The sequence below is a fragment of the Phaethon lepturus genome, unplaced genomic scaffold, assembly GCF_000687285.1.
Source record: "Phaethon lepturus isolate BGI_N335 unplaced genomic scaffold, ASM68728v1 scaffold2498, whole genome shotgun sequence".
NCBI lineage: Eukaryota > Metazoa > Chordata > Aves > Phaethontiformes > Phaethontidae > Phaethon > Phaethon lepturus.
Window position 1 is genome coordinate 17807 of NW_010559559.1, and position 15693 is coordinate 33499.

General features: G+C 38.0%; 1 protein-coding gene across 1 annotated transcript in view; it reads right to left on the reverse strand.

The window, feature by feature from the left end:
* The window catches only part of ZCCHC14 (zinc finger, CCHC domain containing 14), a 52561-nt gene that overhangs the window by 4107 nt on the left and 32761 nt on the right, over window positions 1-15693 (reverse strand). Inside the window, 9 exon segments of the mRNA XM_010293382.1 lie at window positions 1-30; window positions 439-566; window positions 759-850; window positions 2227-2500; window positions 3975-4029; window positions 4123-4217; window positions 6110-6219; window positions 6430-6501; window positions 9385-9458. The exon segment at window positions 1-30 is cut by the window's left edge and continues 8 nt beyond it. Of these exon segments, the coding sequence (XP_010291684.1) occupies window positions 1-30; window positions 439-566; window positions 759-850; window positions 2227-2500; window positions 3975-4029; window positions 4123-4217; window positions 6110-6219; window positions 6430-6501; window positions 9385-9458 (930 nt within the window).

Below are 15693 nucleotides of genomic sequence, written 5' to 3' on the forward strand. Positions count from 1 at the left end.
GGGCTGGCTGATCCACATCCACTCGCAGCTCTGTGGATAAAGGGTGTGCGAGCAATCAGGGAATGCAAACAAGAGTGGAAACACCTACTTGACAGGACCCAATTACAATTGTTTCATGACACCGTCTAACATACAGTGATGCTCAAGATTTACAGGGATACGCATTGGCCGAGAAGCAGGAGTCTGGAGGCGTAAGACTCGCTGAGTAGCGTGGCTGGCCATTCACAGGGAAGCCATGAAGCGGAAGCTACTTTTTATTGCAAGTCCGTATACACACGAATTGGACTTTTTGATTGCTCCCTATTAAGCCGATGACATTTTGGAAAATAAAGCTTACGACAGGTTGATGAAAAACCCGTGTATGTCCTTGCACAAGGACATACTCAGCCCCGAGAGCACTAGTGTTGTCTAGCAGTGTTCTCTGCTCCTCTTTCTTACCTGCAGCATGGTTGCCACGAATACTCTGGATAGGCCCTACATGCGTAGTAGGGGGAACCCTTGCCACACCACTGCTGGTAACTGAAGAAGGTGTTGTGGGGTTCAGGCACCGTTTCTCCGATTTTTCTCTATAGGGTGATGGAGAAATGTATGAAGAAACAAACTGGCTAAAGCACAACAACAGATAAACCCATTTCTGAATGAAACTGAAACAGACAAAGCCCACTAAACAATCCACTAAATGTTATTATCTTAAATTAAATTATCTTAAATTAAAATATCTTGCGACCTTAAAAAGACAGTTTTTCCCTGCCACTTACTTCTCCAACTCTAGCTGGGTCTTGAGCTTCTTCTTTGCTCCCATGGTGAGGGACTCAAACTTATTCAGATCTTCCTCAGTAAGACTCAGAAACTTGTAAAGAAAAAATGTGTGCTTAGTTTTACAGCCTGAAAAGGTCTTATTTATCTTTTCAGTAAAGATCAATTCTGAATGGCAACTCGAAAGCCATTTTTTAAACATACGTTAATTCAAAGAAGCTCTCTACTCCAGTTTTAAATTATAGATCAGAGCAGAATAGAAGTGTGAGGGACTGGGATGAAAGAACGAACATCTGTAGATTAAATTTAATTAGGTGTGTGCTTTTATTACCTATTCACAATAAAGATGAAGTAATCCGTGTAAAATAGAACTCTGTGCTATAAATGAGTTTAAGAATCTGGTTCTCTTACAAAATCACTCTAGTTTTCCTAGGTGTGTCATTTAACACAGAAATCAATGTGCAGTCATCTCACCAGTTTAATTGGAAAATATACTCAAAAATTAAATTTTATAATAAAATAGACATAGAATATGAAAATAAAACTATATATTTATAATAGAATATAATGAAAATTAAAGCCAGCAAAGTATGCATAATAATGCATGCTTTTTTAAACCACACTAGAATATGCACAAGTTTTGCTACTTTATTAAGGGAAAACCCACTATATATTTCCCCTCACATAGGGAAGAAAATCAAATCAGAAGACTCTGGTAACAGACTGTAATTAAATACATAAAACATACCATGACCAGCACAAAACCATGCCAATTTACACCTCGCTCAACATAAGCACCTAGTCCACTGGAGGGCGTTCAAGGCTAACAGTTAGGAGGACATGAATTTTACAGGCGGAGCTGGGTAAATACTGTGAAAGTACTCTGTTTAGAGGAAATCCAGCACACATCGGTATCATTCGCGACTCTTACTAAATACTTAAGCGATTATTTTTCCACACAATTTCTGCAGAAAACAAAAACCGCTTATTCACTTGCAGGTACGTGCTCACGCTAATGTTTGTGTCAGAAATCGCTGTGAATCTATTTTTTAAAATAAGGATAACCGAATATTGTTGGAGAAAAATCGGTCAAGAAGCAGAAATAAAAATAAAAAAAAAAAAAAAAAAAAAAATCAACAAATTTTAGTTATCTACAGCACATCAAAGGGATGAACAGGGAGTCAAAGCAGAGCTCCTAAGACAGCATGCAAGTTGGATCTTCAAGCACTTGGTGAAGAATTCCGAAACAGGCAGCAGCTGTTGAATAGTCCAGGCCCCGGACACAACACAGATCAAAAATAGAAAGAAGGTTTTCATCAAAATATTATTGCTTCAAGAGAGTGCAAACCTTCACAGCATTTGCCAATAACTTCTGCAATTCTCAGTGCAGATGTTCGCAGCCTCTCTCTCCGCACTAGAGAATGAGGATAATTTAAAAGCTGGCTCCCTTTTCTTAATCTACTGCCCTACCTTCTCCATCGTGAGCTGTTTGAAGACAGGATAGTATTTGTGCAACCGCAGTTTCCTGAGCCAGTCTAAGATCCCGTTTTGCTCCTGTGTCTGAGGGGTCTGTGGACTGGAAGACATTAACATGGGTGAAGAAGAGGTGTCCATCTGTGTGCGATAGGCCAGCGAGGAGCCAGTACCTCCTGCGTGGGAACAGTGGGGTAGTGCAACGGGAGCGGCAGCCGAGTGCTGAACATGATTCTGAGAAGACTGAATGCCAGCCACTCCACATATAGGTCTGCAAAACAGCAACATAGTTCGATTTAGCACACTGAATCTGTGTCACTCAGAGTTCAGCTACTGTGGCCATACAAATCTACCACTTTCAGGATTTCTGGTAAAACCTGCACTGTTTGATCCAAGTTACAGATTTGTACCTATGCTGTCCTGTGCTGTTGCACAAGAAAACCAGTGCACTTTATGGCAAATAGTAATCCTTATCTTCAGCGTAAGCAGAGGTTTCCTTCTGTAATCACAGATAACGTATGTTCTAGTACCTCTCTGTGATTTGAAAAAGGTTTACAGAGAATGGCTGTGGTTCTGCTTTGCATTATTAATAAGAAAAGAAGCTCAAATATAATCCTGTGGAAGTTTTTTTTTTTCATGTGGAAGTGGCAAAATAACCCACGATATTGGCTCCTTGGAGGGTTCTGGTTTTTATTGGAGAAAATGAGAATTGCCTCTTAAGAGAATGAGTTCTGAGCTTCTTCAATTCTAATAAAAGGCAAGAGAATTTCTTTCCTTCTTTTCCCAAGGCTGATTTCTACCTGCCCTGGAAGAGGTTTTGTTCCTCCCTCTGAAAGGAAAACCCCTGTTGTACAAGAAAACATTCAAATCTGCTGTAGAGAGAAAAAAATCCTTTCAGAGATGCTCTAGTCTCCCTTTGCGCACGAAGACTTACACCAGAGATGACCAGATTGGTGCCTATAATTCGGATGATCATTATTCCTTTTAAGTATGTGATTGAGACTATTACGATTTAGGCAGTATAAGCAGCAGATCACAAGGAAATCATCCTTCGCCACTGCTCAGCATTGAAGTGTTAATGCCAATTAGTAGTTACACCTCTAAACATTTTGAGAAAGGCTGCTTAGAACGGATGTTCACAGGTTTTACTGCCAACAGGAACACTGCAATTGTCTGATCTTATCTCCTATATAACACTGGTCAATAGGTTTCCCTAAGTTCTTGCCTGAGTATACACATTTCTTTGGACAAGAGAGCCACTGCCGATTTTATAACCGCCAATGACAAGAGATTCTGCCACAATGCCAGAAAGTTTGGTCCAATGGTAATTACATTTTATATTCTTTATTTTTGAAGCTGAAGTTGAATTCTATCTTCCATTTCCAGTAATTATATCACATTATATTTTCACTTGCAAACTGTGTGTTACCTAAGTTTTGCTGTCTTTGCGATCAACTCGCTGCAAAACTTTTCTTCAGGCAATTACGTGTACTGAGCTCTTGCAGTTATTATTACAAGATGTGTTTTCTTTCTTAAGGCATATAAAGAATGAACAGATGACAACACTAGGAACGCTAGCAGTACCTTACACCAATATTCTCACCATTTGTCTGTTTTGGACAGATCACACATTAAGGCTAGAATTTCTTAAAATTGAAAGTGTAGATGCACATAAATCCCCAATTACCTATGTCATGAGATTTTACAACTAACCAGAACAAATGTAAACAAAATAAACATTTCACCTTCCAGATGTTCCCAGCGTAGTTCCTACTTTATACAGGGAGGCATTGCCAGGATCTAAAAGCAAGGGAACAGAATTTACAAGTGGCATCAGTTTATGAAACATACATCAGTACAAAAAAATAATTTTGAAGCTTTATTTAAACTTACTTGAATTCTGAAGTTGCTGTGAAGGAGATGAAGTGCTGAAGAACTTTCTAACGTGGTCGTTTTTCACCACATGGGAAGGTAATGGTGCCAAATACCTGCATGTTCATCAAAAGCAAACCAACCCCCCCATTCTGTTATATTTGATTCACAGCTGCCTATGCAATCATGATTGTAGACTGTACATGAAATTTTGAAATTGAATTGGAAATTCTGAAACTAAAGCATAAAAGACCTTTCAAATTAATAACACCGCACAAATATGATTCAAAGTAGACTTGAAACATACGGCTATTCTTATTCTCACTATTACTCAAAACACGTGCTACCCTTATCTTGCTTTCACTCTGTTTAGTATTTCAGTAAAGATGCTTAATTTAGGAACACTGAACACTTGTAAGGCAGAAAATGTGCAAATTTAACTTGAAAATTTTCTTTCAAATTCATGAACCTGAAGACCATAAAATATAGATATATCTGTTATTTAGTTTTCTCCTCTTTGAGATAAACAGCAGATGCAGAGTCTGGCAGTGTAGGGAAAAAGGCTGTAAAACTTATGTCACATTTTCCCTGGGATTGCTGTCCCTCTTTTGGGGGAAAAAATGGCAATCTCCTAAAACTTTGCAATGTATAAAGTATGTTCTATAAACATGACTAAACTTCTCATTGTCATGCAAGCTCAACTGCCTTTTGCCAAATCTTCTATAGATTTGAAAACGTATAGAAAATTGTTTTGACCATATCTTTTGTATTTTTAAAAAGTCTTTGACTAAAAAATAATTCAACTATACACAGACACAAATGTGCTTTCCACCTTAAAAAAGCACCGTTCATTTGTGAATTTTTCAAATATGTAGCACTTAACAGAGCAGCTTCTTTCTCTGCTCCAAAGATATAACCGTTGCTGTGTAAACGCAGATTGCTGCTCTATTAACCTAGATTTGTAGAGACTGTTGCTAGCTACACAGCAGCAGGAGCAAGATGCATTCTGTCTTACCCTCCCTAATTCTCATCGTCAATAGGCTGTGATCCTCAAAGCACAGAAGGGACCGTCTGAAATGTTAACGTTGTTTGCCATGAAAATAATCTAGGCATGCACCTGCTGGCTCTGACCATGGAAAAACAATATCCACTATGGCTCTGCCAATGGTGGACAAAAGTCTGTCTTGACCTAAGGAAAATAGGTGTTTAACAGAAGCGCTAATACAAGTTAATTAGTATTTTAAAATGTCATTTAATACTTTGCATAGATACAGACAGTAGTAGCTGAAAATAATTTAAGTCCCTCAAATTTTCCTAGCAAAACTATTTCAGTATTTAGAAAGAGAGAACTGAGGTGACCTGTCACAGATGATGATTTTTAAAATGATGTTTTAGATTAGATAATGGCCAGGTGATTTGTGATAATGTGTGGAGGTACTATCTAAGGCTTCAAAAATTTCTTAGCTGTTAATGGCTATAATATATATATACAGACATAGCTACCTTTTTAAAAGTAAAATAAATACCATGACAACCTAAAACAACTGAGACAAAAAGCTCTGTGAAAGGGTGGCGGGGGGGGGGGGGGGGAAATCCCTAAAATCCATCCCTCAATACAGAAGAATGACTATTCATGCAACTATTTTTTCATGAGTTTTGGGGGTTTTTTTAAGCAGTTTTGGCTATTTTTTGAGCCCAAACCAAGCTTCTGCAAAGCCAATGATCCTCTATTTGTTTTTAAGAAGGAATGAGGAAATGTCAATTCTCCAGGAAGCTTAATACAGAATATTATTACCATCTGTAGCTTTGAAGAAAGAATGCCTGAAAAATACTTATGCACTGGAATTAGTAGATTATCAAGAAATAATGCTTAGGATCAGGCTCTAATTTCTTGAAAGCAATTTAGAATATGAACATAATATTCCTATTTCTTGTTTCTTTCTTCTACTTGGTGAAAAAAGCCAAGTGGCAAGATAAAAAAAACACCACAACAAAAAACCCAGCATACCTAAGGTCCGATTCCAGGTCCATGTGGTTCCGTTCTAGGTAAAATGAATCTGGACCAGCTAGGCAAGGAATGAACTTCTCCAAGTTTTCTTCTGGATACAACTGAGATAGCTAAAGGTGGAGGATATTACAAATAATAAGTGAAAAGAAGACTTGTTACTCATATGAGATTCAAGGCATAGCTATTTAGAAGTCAAACATTTCATAAAATTCAATCCATCTGTATTATCTCAGTACATTTTGAAAAATGTCATTGAACAAAATTACATATAGGGACAAAACGTCTCTCCATTTTCTAAGGATTTTTCATATTGCCTTTACCTTTGAAATAAATTCAGTCACTTCAGCGGAAGATTTGGTTACCAACGTCACTGAAGAATCAGACCACAGGACCTTAGGAAGTAAAAAGTATTCAGCTTAGTAACTAATAGCCAGGGATTTAAGTTTGGTTCCAAAAGATCATTAATAGGTATCAAATGTCCCCCAGAGACTGCAGGAAAGTTTGTAACGTGTGACATCAATAAGGAAAAACTTTTTTTGTGCACAAGTAACTATTACTCAGTCCTCCCTCGCTGCCTGATTGTTGCTGTTACTACACTTAACAACTATTCTGAATGCTTAAAGAAGCACTTCATAGTTTACACAGCCATTGCACACTGCAGACATCCACTATTAAGGAACAGACTACTAAGTAATGGAAATTTTTTTTCTTATTGTTAAAGAAAACAGCTGGTTTGTAGAATCTGATGTACAATACGGATAACTCACCACAGCACAACACTGCCTATTTATAATTCATCAACTCCATATGCCAAGCAAAGTTAATGCAAAGATGGCAGCAAATCACCCCACTGCAAAAAGAGGCAAAACCTTAGAAATGAAAGCTGCAGTTACTGCTCTAGCTACGCTCTTTAGACACCATCTTGTATATGCCCTAGAAAAAAGAAATAGTGCAGTATCTCTTCCCATATGCTTTCTGTATTAAGTCATTACGTCCTTAGGTACAGAGGCATTTATCAGTCGGTAGATGATTAGTTTAACTGAGCCAAGAGTCAGGATTTCTTGGCATGAAGAATATCAGCATGAGACTGGCCAACAGTAAGTCCCTTCAGACTTAAGATATCTATTCAAGGCGTTTGGAAGGCATATGGATCTTCAGCAGTTCTATAGGGAAGAAGCTGGTTTTATGCATTTAGGAATCAGGAGGCCATCTTCTCACATGACACTAGTTTCAATGACAACTAAAAACATATACAGTTTTTCCAGCTGTCAGAATGCTGCCAAAAACACTGGGGAGAGGAGAGTATTTCAAAATATATTACATAATGGAGGAATTTCCTCTCTGCAGAGCTGTTACACAAAAAGTAAGGGGAAAAAAAAAGAAAAGAAGAAAGAAAACTTAAGAAGTTTCTAGTTTTACAATGCCTGTGGTTTTTTTTTTTTTTTTAAAGTTTGTGATAAATGAGTACCTTTTTTTGTTTCGTGATATTTTTAAATTAATTAGAAATTTCAGAAAATGTAGGAGAAATTTCTCTTTCTTTCTAGGTTTGTAATAACCTGACGTTTGTTATGACTTATGTTTTGCTAACTTGTTATAATTTTCAATACTTATAAAACAATAATATGAACCATAAATGCAGGGAACAATAGCATAGCAAAGCGATGCTGAAAACACTAAACTGCTCTATCTATTGACCTTCTATTCCCAAGTTACTACGCAAAACATTTAATAGTTGGGTTTCTAACCCAGCAAACAGCAATTTATTAGCTCAGCAAAACCATGTACTGTTCTTTCAGTTACAAGCTGTCAAGTGAAATACTGGTAAAAGTAATTTCTGGTATTTATAGAAAAATTTATAATAGGAAAAGATCACAGATACTAATATGTAACTGGAGTCCAGACAACTGCAGAGAATCATAGAATAGTTTGGGTTGGAAGGGACCTTTGAAGATCATCTAGTCCAACCTCCCTGCAATGAGCAAGGACATCTTCATTGGGATTTTTAAAACGCCTTGAAAAAATCCTTTCTAATATTGATATCATTTGGAACAATCATGGGATTCAGAAACTTCAGAACATTATCCATGAATCAAGCCATGCAGAGGTTAATGCTGTCAACATCACAAGACGATGCTGAACTGATGCTCTATCTTGGGTGGTGGTTTTAAAGAATAACTTTTCCTTTTTGGTAAAAGTTGTAGATAATTGAAAATCTACTGCCCATATTCTTTCAGGTTCTCCTTTTCTCATCAGCTGTTTGGCTCTGTTGCCTCATTAAGCAAACCAAAGGCATTTTCTGGGCTTTGCATTCTGAATTTTGGAATACGTTGTTCCAACTAGCTGGGAGAAAAGCAGTTTGTCATTCTTTCCCATCAGCACCCAGAATCCAGTCTCCGCTATTAACACAAGGTTTCACAGAATGAAGTCATCCCTCCACAGACACTGTGAGCAATGACCGAACCTCCAAAACCTGCGTAAAAACGGGGGGAAGCCACTTCTCCTAGCAGCTTGTGGCTAACCACTCTCATTCCAAAGAAACTATTCTCACTTCCAGTTTGAATGAGTCTGGCTTCAATTTTCAGACAACGGTTCCTGTTATGCCTTTTTCTGCTAGATTAACCCCCACTTTACCGTAATTTCTTCCCTTTGAAAATGCTTTTAAGTGATACTGAAAGTCATCTTTCAGTCACGTTCTTTAAGTCTCTCACTACATGCCTTTTTCCTCAAGCCTTGAATAATTTCTATAGCTATTTTCTGTACTCTTCAACAGCCCTCTTAAAACCAGTAACACCTGAACCATATGCCACAGTCTCACATCCCCCTCAATGCTGAATGCAAAGACAAATGACCATCCTACCTCTCTTCCCTTATGTGTATCAGTGCCCTAAGAGTCTAAAATCTCCTTTGTCCAGATTAAGACTTAAATTCTTCTAGCTTCTGCATTCCAGCACACAGATAACTATTCTGTAAGTGTGGCATGGTATTTTCCCCTAAATACATACTTTGCCACAAATTGCTACACTTTTTTTGCTTGTGTTCCACTTACCAGACAATCTCTGCATCATCCACAAATGTTCATCAACAGCCATTTATGACTACTTCCAAATCATTGATTAAAAAAATATGACTACCATCTATCCCAAAGGAGCTCCATGAGACCAGTTTCTGGGATCTAACAATAGTTTGAGAATTTCTTTAACGCCACCTTAAGTATTATCCTCCCTCCTCTCATAGGGGGAAAAAAAAACCACCCCCCAAAAAACCCCAAAACTTACCTCAAAGGAATATTCAACATTTCTTTCATTCTTCTTGTGTGCCAGTCCCTTTAATTCCACTTTTTCAACACTCACTATAAAAAAAAGCAGAGATAAGAAGAATGAGGAGGATATTCTTAAATGCATGCAAAAGTCATGACTCTGCAGTAGTGCAGGGACTTGCTTTGAGAGTGTCCGATGACTTGCGGCGGTGCTTCAGGTGCGCAGCTCGGGCTTGCCTCCCCCGGCAGATGGGAAGGTTGATACCACTGCTCCGTGATGCTTCCAATTCTAGCCTTAGCAAGGCTTTGTTTCAACCAGTACCCAAACAATACACTAAATGCAAAGTTCTTTATTTCCTCATAGCCTTATCATACCACTCATCGGCGTACTAACAGAACGCTACACAAACATGCATGGATTTATCTTAACATCAAGAAGCAAATACCATCCCTCTGAGGGAGAACTGGAGCACAGGGAAATGGAGATGGGTGAAAGTCTCCACGTTTGCAGGGGCCGATTTTGGAAGGAGTTTAGTGTGTTTTATTGCTGTGTTGACGTCACGACTCCTCCTTGACTGCAGTTTCACAGAAAATTTCAGCCTCAATTACTGAAACTTGAATAAGTTGTAAGTAAAAATGGGAAAGGGTAGAATAACAGTTACAGGTCACTCCTTCCACCTCTACATATGATATCCAGTCTTTAAAGACAGTGTCTTACACATCAGATTTGATAAGCTAAATTCTTGGAGACTCTCATTTCCTAAATCACACAGATAAGAAATTCCACCATGCTAAACTTTATGAAGATTATTTTCCTGATTTTCTACTTCTCTTGCAAATTTCTCCTGCCTTTTGACTGCATGCACAGGGATGCACACACAGAATTTTTCTTATAAAAAGCCAATTTACATTGGCTCAAAAAATTCAAAAGTAATTATACTAGAATGAAGTCACTAGAATTTTACCTCCAAGCGACAGGTGCTGGAAGGGCTGCATGCTGTGTATATTGTGTTTTCACTTAGCCGTTCTAACAAGCAAAACCCAGAGCCCTACCATTTTGTTTCTGGGGAACCACCATGTACAAGATGTTTACCTGTTTTCAAGACTATTTCTACACTATATTATCTGTAAGACTCAAACCTATGCTTATCACATATAACTTCGCCATAACACAACTGCATGACAAAAGAGTTGCGGTGCAAAAGTCACAGTGACGACATTACAACAGGCAGCCTGTTTCATCAGCTGCACATCACCCTATTCTCCACAGCGAGACTTCAGTCAAAGCCACCCTATTGCCTGTCTGGAGCCTGATTTTCCTCTACCTTAAAACACAATCACGATCTGAAGTCTTTATCGTGGCCATTTAAAATCTTTAGTTGTGCCCTGTTCATTTAAAAATGTTACAACCTAGGTCTTGGCTGTTTTAAAGACCTCTTCTTTTAAGTCTTCTTTATTTTGAAACTTTTAGAACTGGCAAGTTTTAAGTAGATCTACAGATGTTTGTGCCTGTCCTTAAAACACAGAGTTAACATTCCTTTTATGATCATCTCAACCGTTCCTCCTCCATGTAATTCCCAGTTACAAGTAACATAAATCCCTGAGTTTATGAACAATGTCGATTCATTACTTACTATTTTCTCCTGCATATTATGCTTTTTGTAAAGACTTGCTCCTCAAAGTTTTCAGTGGATTCCTCTCACGCTCCTGAAATGATTTTACAGTACTACCGTGCTGTTCCACTGTATGCTGAGCACCACAGGAATAAATCTTCTGCATGCCAGATATTGATGAGCTACCTAGACAGTACGTAGTGGCATGAAGATTTAAACATGCACATGCTTCAGAGGTTTTCTTGCCATTTTGAGAAAAATCTACCTTGGTACACTTATTTAAGAGAATTCAGGGGACCCTTAATTGTGATCACAGTTAAAATAATCTGAGTATTGACTGGAATTATATGTACCTCAGAACTAGAAAGAACATGTAAAGTGGATATTGAAAGGGGGTATCACCATACTGTTGGTGAAACAGGTGAAGGATGAGCAAATAACTTGTAGAAAGCCTAGAGTCAACTGCTGCAACATCTGTTTTTGGCGTAGGACAAAGAAAGCCAGAAACGCACATAGCAAGCATTACTTAACATTTGTCATGTATAGCAAATCCAGTGTCACTTTACTGAAACTGTATCATTAGCATGTCTACAGTATTCAAATACTATCTCTTCTATCTATTCATTATTCCTCTACAGTAATTCACGCAAAACAGGATTACCTATCAATATAAAATAAAGCTATTTCTGTTTTACTATGTGGGTTAATAACAAACTTTACATCACCTCGTGGATTTTGTTGTGCTGACAGTTACATGACCTTTTCATGCTAAAGTTCTGGTCTGAACTTGTCCAGTTAATATAATCTGCTGCAGCGAATTTATCCTCTGGAAAATGACTGCAATTAGTAAAGTGAACCATTAGGTAGATATTTCTGCAGTGACCCTAAGCTGAATCTCGTAACATTAGGTCTATTCTAGAGCATGAAATATAGTTCATTGTGCAGTAGCAATATGCTTCGAGGGACAATTTCTAATGTTATACAAAGTGCTCCAGTAATCTTCTCCCACTTCCACGAAAAATATCACCCATCTAAAAAATTCCAGAGTTCTTGTTTAATTTGTCAAGTTGTATGTTTTTGTTATGTAGCCTCTCACATATTCTTTGTATTATTTAACTTGTGGTTGACTTCATTACAATATCCTTCCTAAACCTACCATGAAGCTTAACTTTATTCATAGCAATCAATCATACAAAACTCAGGAAGAAAAAGGTGCCATCTACCAAGCAGGAGTGACTGGATATTAAATTTGCTGTGTAACAAATGATAAAGTAAAAAAATAAAATAATTTTTACTGTATTTACTCTCAATCTACTCTCAAATGCATAAGAAATTGCTCAAAGAACTGACTCTACCCAGTATCACTATAAATGATTTCATGACCAGAAAAACCTTTGTACGGAATTAAGGACACATGATACTGTTGTCTTTTCAGGATGCTGAATTCAGCAAAACTCAAGCTTCCTAACCCAGGGGATTAAAAAAAAGTTAATATTTCTAATTCAGGAGATAGCCAGCACAAATATATTTGCACTACCTTAAAACTGAGCTTTAGATCTGCAACTAATCAATGGGAACTCATCCACGAGTAGTCCAGCTATGGTCTCCACGTTAGGCTTTGTTGCTGTGCATGGGGCAGGAAGCGACCAGAGCAACTTGGCAGGGTATCAGTCATGATACAAGATCTCAGAGACATACCTTTCTGTCTGCTCCTCTCTCCCAACACTTCCCTGTAAAATGATCCAAGAAAAGTGCTTGTGTGTCTATGCGTACATGCGTCCCTCACTGCCAGGTTTTCTAAGCTGCATTGGCAGAGGGGCACAGAAGACTTTTCATCATGGAGATTTATCCATAATTATCTGGGAAATTAAGGCAGGTAAGCAAAACAGTTGGATGAGATCACAAATGACATATAAAAGGCGTAGAGAAATAGAAAGGCAGGTTGTAGAACTTCAGTGCTGTATGAGAGGTTCCCATCGAGGCTGTGGCACCCTCTGTGTTAAAAGTGTCTCGTGGCATCAATCAGAAATGGGCAGAGTACTGGGACATATCCACACAACTCTAAGCATGCATTCGTAGTTACTAGGAATCAGATTTTTAAATAGCTGAACCTTTGTCTTTTGCTGAACTCTACTTTGAAAGGGCAGCGGACAATACAAACCCATCTTCATTCACTTGCAGGTGTTTTCTGTAATCAAATTTCCTCAGTTATTTGTATTACTTTATTCTTATGTGTAGTTTTCAATTGTACATAGAATTGTTATCAAGTATAGAAGCTTGCATTTGAAATACTACAGCACAGAGGCAGAATCATTTCCTCTAATGGGTGTGATTTCTCAGTCATCTTTTCTACTTTTCAAATAGTGCCTTCCCCCCATTACAAGATGTCCGGTTAAAACAGATCCAGTGGGTTTGAAGACATTTTATTCAGTTCTGTTTTCCTGTTCTAGCCTGGGATTTTTACCCATTTTGCTGATACTAGTGCATTTGTCATCTGATCAGTTGAGCGTTTCTGTGAAGGCGCAGACAACTCCTTTCCTCTCCTCATGACCAGGTATTAAACTCTTTGGTTTTCTCGATGTCAGCCATTGACCAGCCTCTCCCTCTGAAAGAGCAGGATCTCAGACCTCCTCCTCCCAAAATACCAGCAGCTGTATCAAGTGAAAGACCAATTCAAACACTTCAGGATTAGCCACTCCTGGCAGGTCAAGGTCAGGGTAAAACATGCAGTGCATGTGGGCAAGAGCAGGAAAGACCTAAGTTTTGGAAGCCACCTTAATATGCCATTGTAGGTTGTGGGTTTTTTAACTCCCTTTTTTCAACTCCTGGATCAAGCAACTGTTAACCAGTAAAATGACTAGATAGTTCAATGTCTCAACCCACACTGAGAATGTTTGTGTTCCCCCTGAAAAAGTAAAAAATTCAAGATAATCACAAGTGTTGATTGAAGGCTAGTCCTTTTTCATAATATCCAATATTCCAGCACTACTGCCAGCACTCTAGAATTAAATCAAACACCTATTCCACCAGTTTTACTGTGCAAATCAATATAATTTGTACCAGTATGTTTTTCCTTTGGTTTAATGAACAGCTTTACCCAGTGCTTTTTTTTTTATTTTTAGCTGTTTTCTTTACCAAAATACAAGATACATGAGAGTCTAGAGCTTTTTTTCCTGCAACACTAGATGAAAACCACGGGTAAGACTGCAAGGCAGGAGCACATCACGAGAGCTGAGCAACTGGGTTAAGGTGAATGACATTGAAATTACCAGGAAGAATTTACCACGCAGGCTGAAAGAGTCACTTCTACGCCATACTTAGCTAGTTGTTTTCAGTTTTACTAAATCACTGCATGTAGGTTCAGTTTCTGTGGCATGTAGCATGGAAATACTATTCTCCAGCATTCGAGTGGTAAAATTTGGGTGTCATGAGACTGGGTTGAACCTGTGCAGCTCTTGAGACATGGCACTTGACAAAAAAAAAGCAGAAATACTACAATTAATTTTTAATCAGGAAAAAATCATAAGTAAAATTTTTTGTTTGTGTTATACAGGAGGCCAAGTGCATAATCAGAATTGCTGTTTCTGGATTTAAAGACTTATTAATTTTCATTCATGAAGTTGTGCCTTCATGGAAATAAACACTCAAACACAAATACAGCAATTGAATTTTTGCTGGAAAGGTCTACCTAACAAAAAGGAACAAAAAAATACTTTCCACATCCTTGTTTACACAGAAGTGGTAACCAAAAATGCAACACCAAGACTTTCACATGCCATCTCCGCTTGTTTTTCTATAAGAAATACTTCAAAAGTGGCATTACTCAATTACTGTTGTCCATTAGACATCAGAAGGTAATCCCAAGTGACTGCACGAAAACTGGAAACAAAACCCCAGAGTGTCCCTGCTCAACCCTCAAACCCACCAGTATTTCTCTTCCCATACATACAGTGAGGGAAAACAGCAGAAAGTTTATTTGCTAGTTTCAAAGCATATTTATGGCAACAAAGCACATGAAATTACAAAGTTTGGTGGTTGGTTTGGTGGTTGGTTTGTTTGTTTTTTTTTTTAACAGAAATATCAACTGATCAATTGAATTGAAGCTGAGAAACTGCTTATACGTATCAGCTTAAGAGGGTTTTTTGCCTGTTTTTCAGAAAGCTTCCTGCTTTCACATTTCTGATCTTTTTAAAGCTTTGTATCTAGGCTATCATGGAGAATGAGAAAAACCTAAGTTACACTCTTCTTACCAACAAATACATTGATCCTCTTCTGCCACAAACATGCAATACCAAGTTTTCTAGTCAACTAAATTTATTTTATTTCCCTAGCCTCATACTCCTCAAAACTTAAATTATTCATTAACTGGAATACCGGAGGCCTGAAGAAAACTTGCAGAATCAAGTATTAGTTTTTCAAAGCACATACAGAAACAGTTGGCCAGAGTCTGTGGGATTAACAAGCTGAAATTAGTGAGAATCGAGAGCTAAATAACTCAGGTATTGATCAGCATCTTTCAGGTTGCCATGAGTTAATGATAAGTCCCAGGACCTCAAATCAGGTCAATCTCCTGTTTATCTACTACAATTCCTTTCAACAAATCAGACAACTACAATATTATCTTGCAGTAAGTTTTGTCATTAAAGCCAAAAAAGAGCTGGCACTGTTGATTTGTCCCTGAGACTTCTTCACAGGAAGATTTTGCTGGAAGAGCG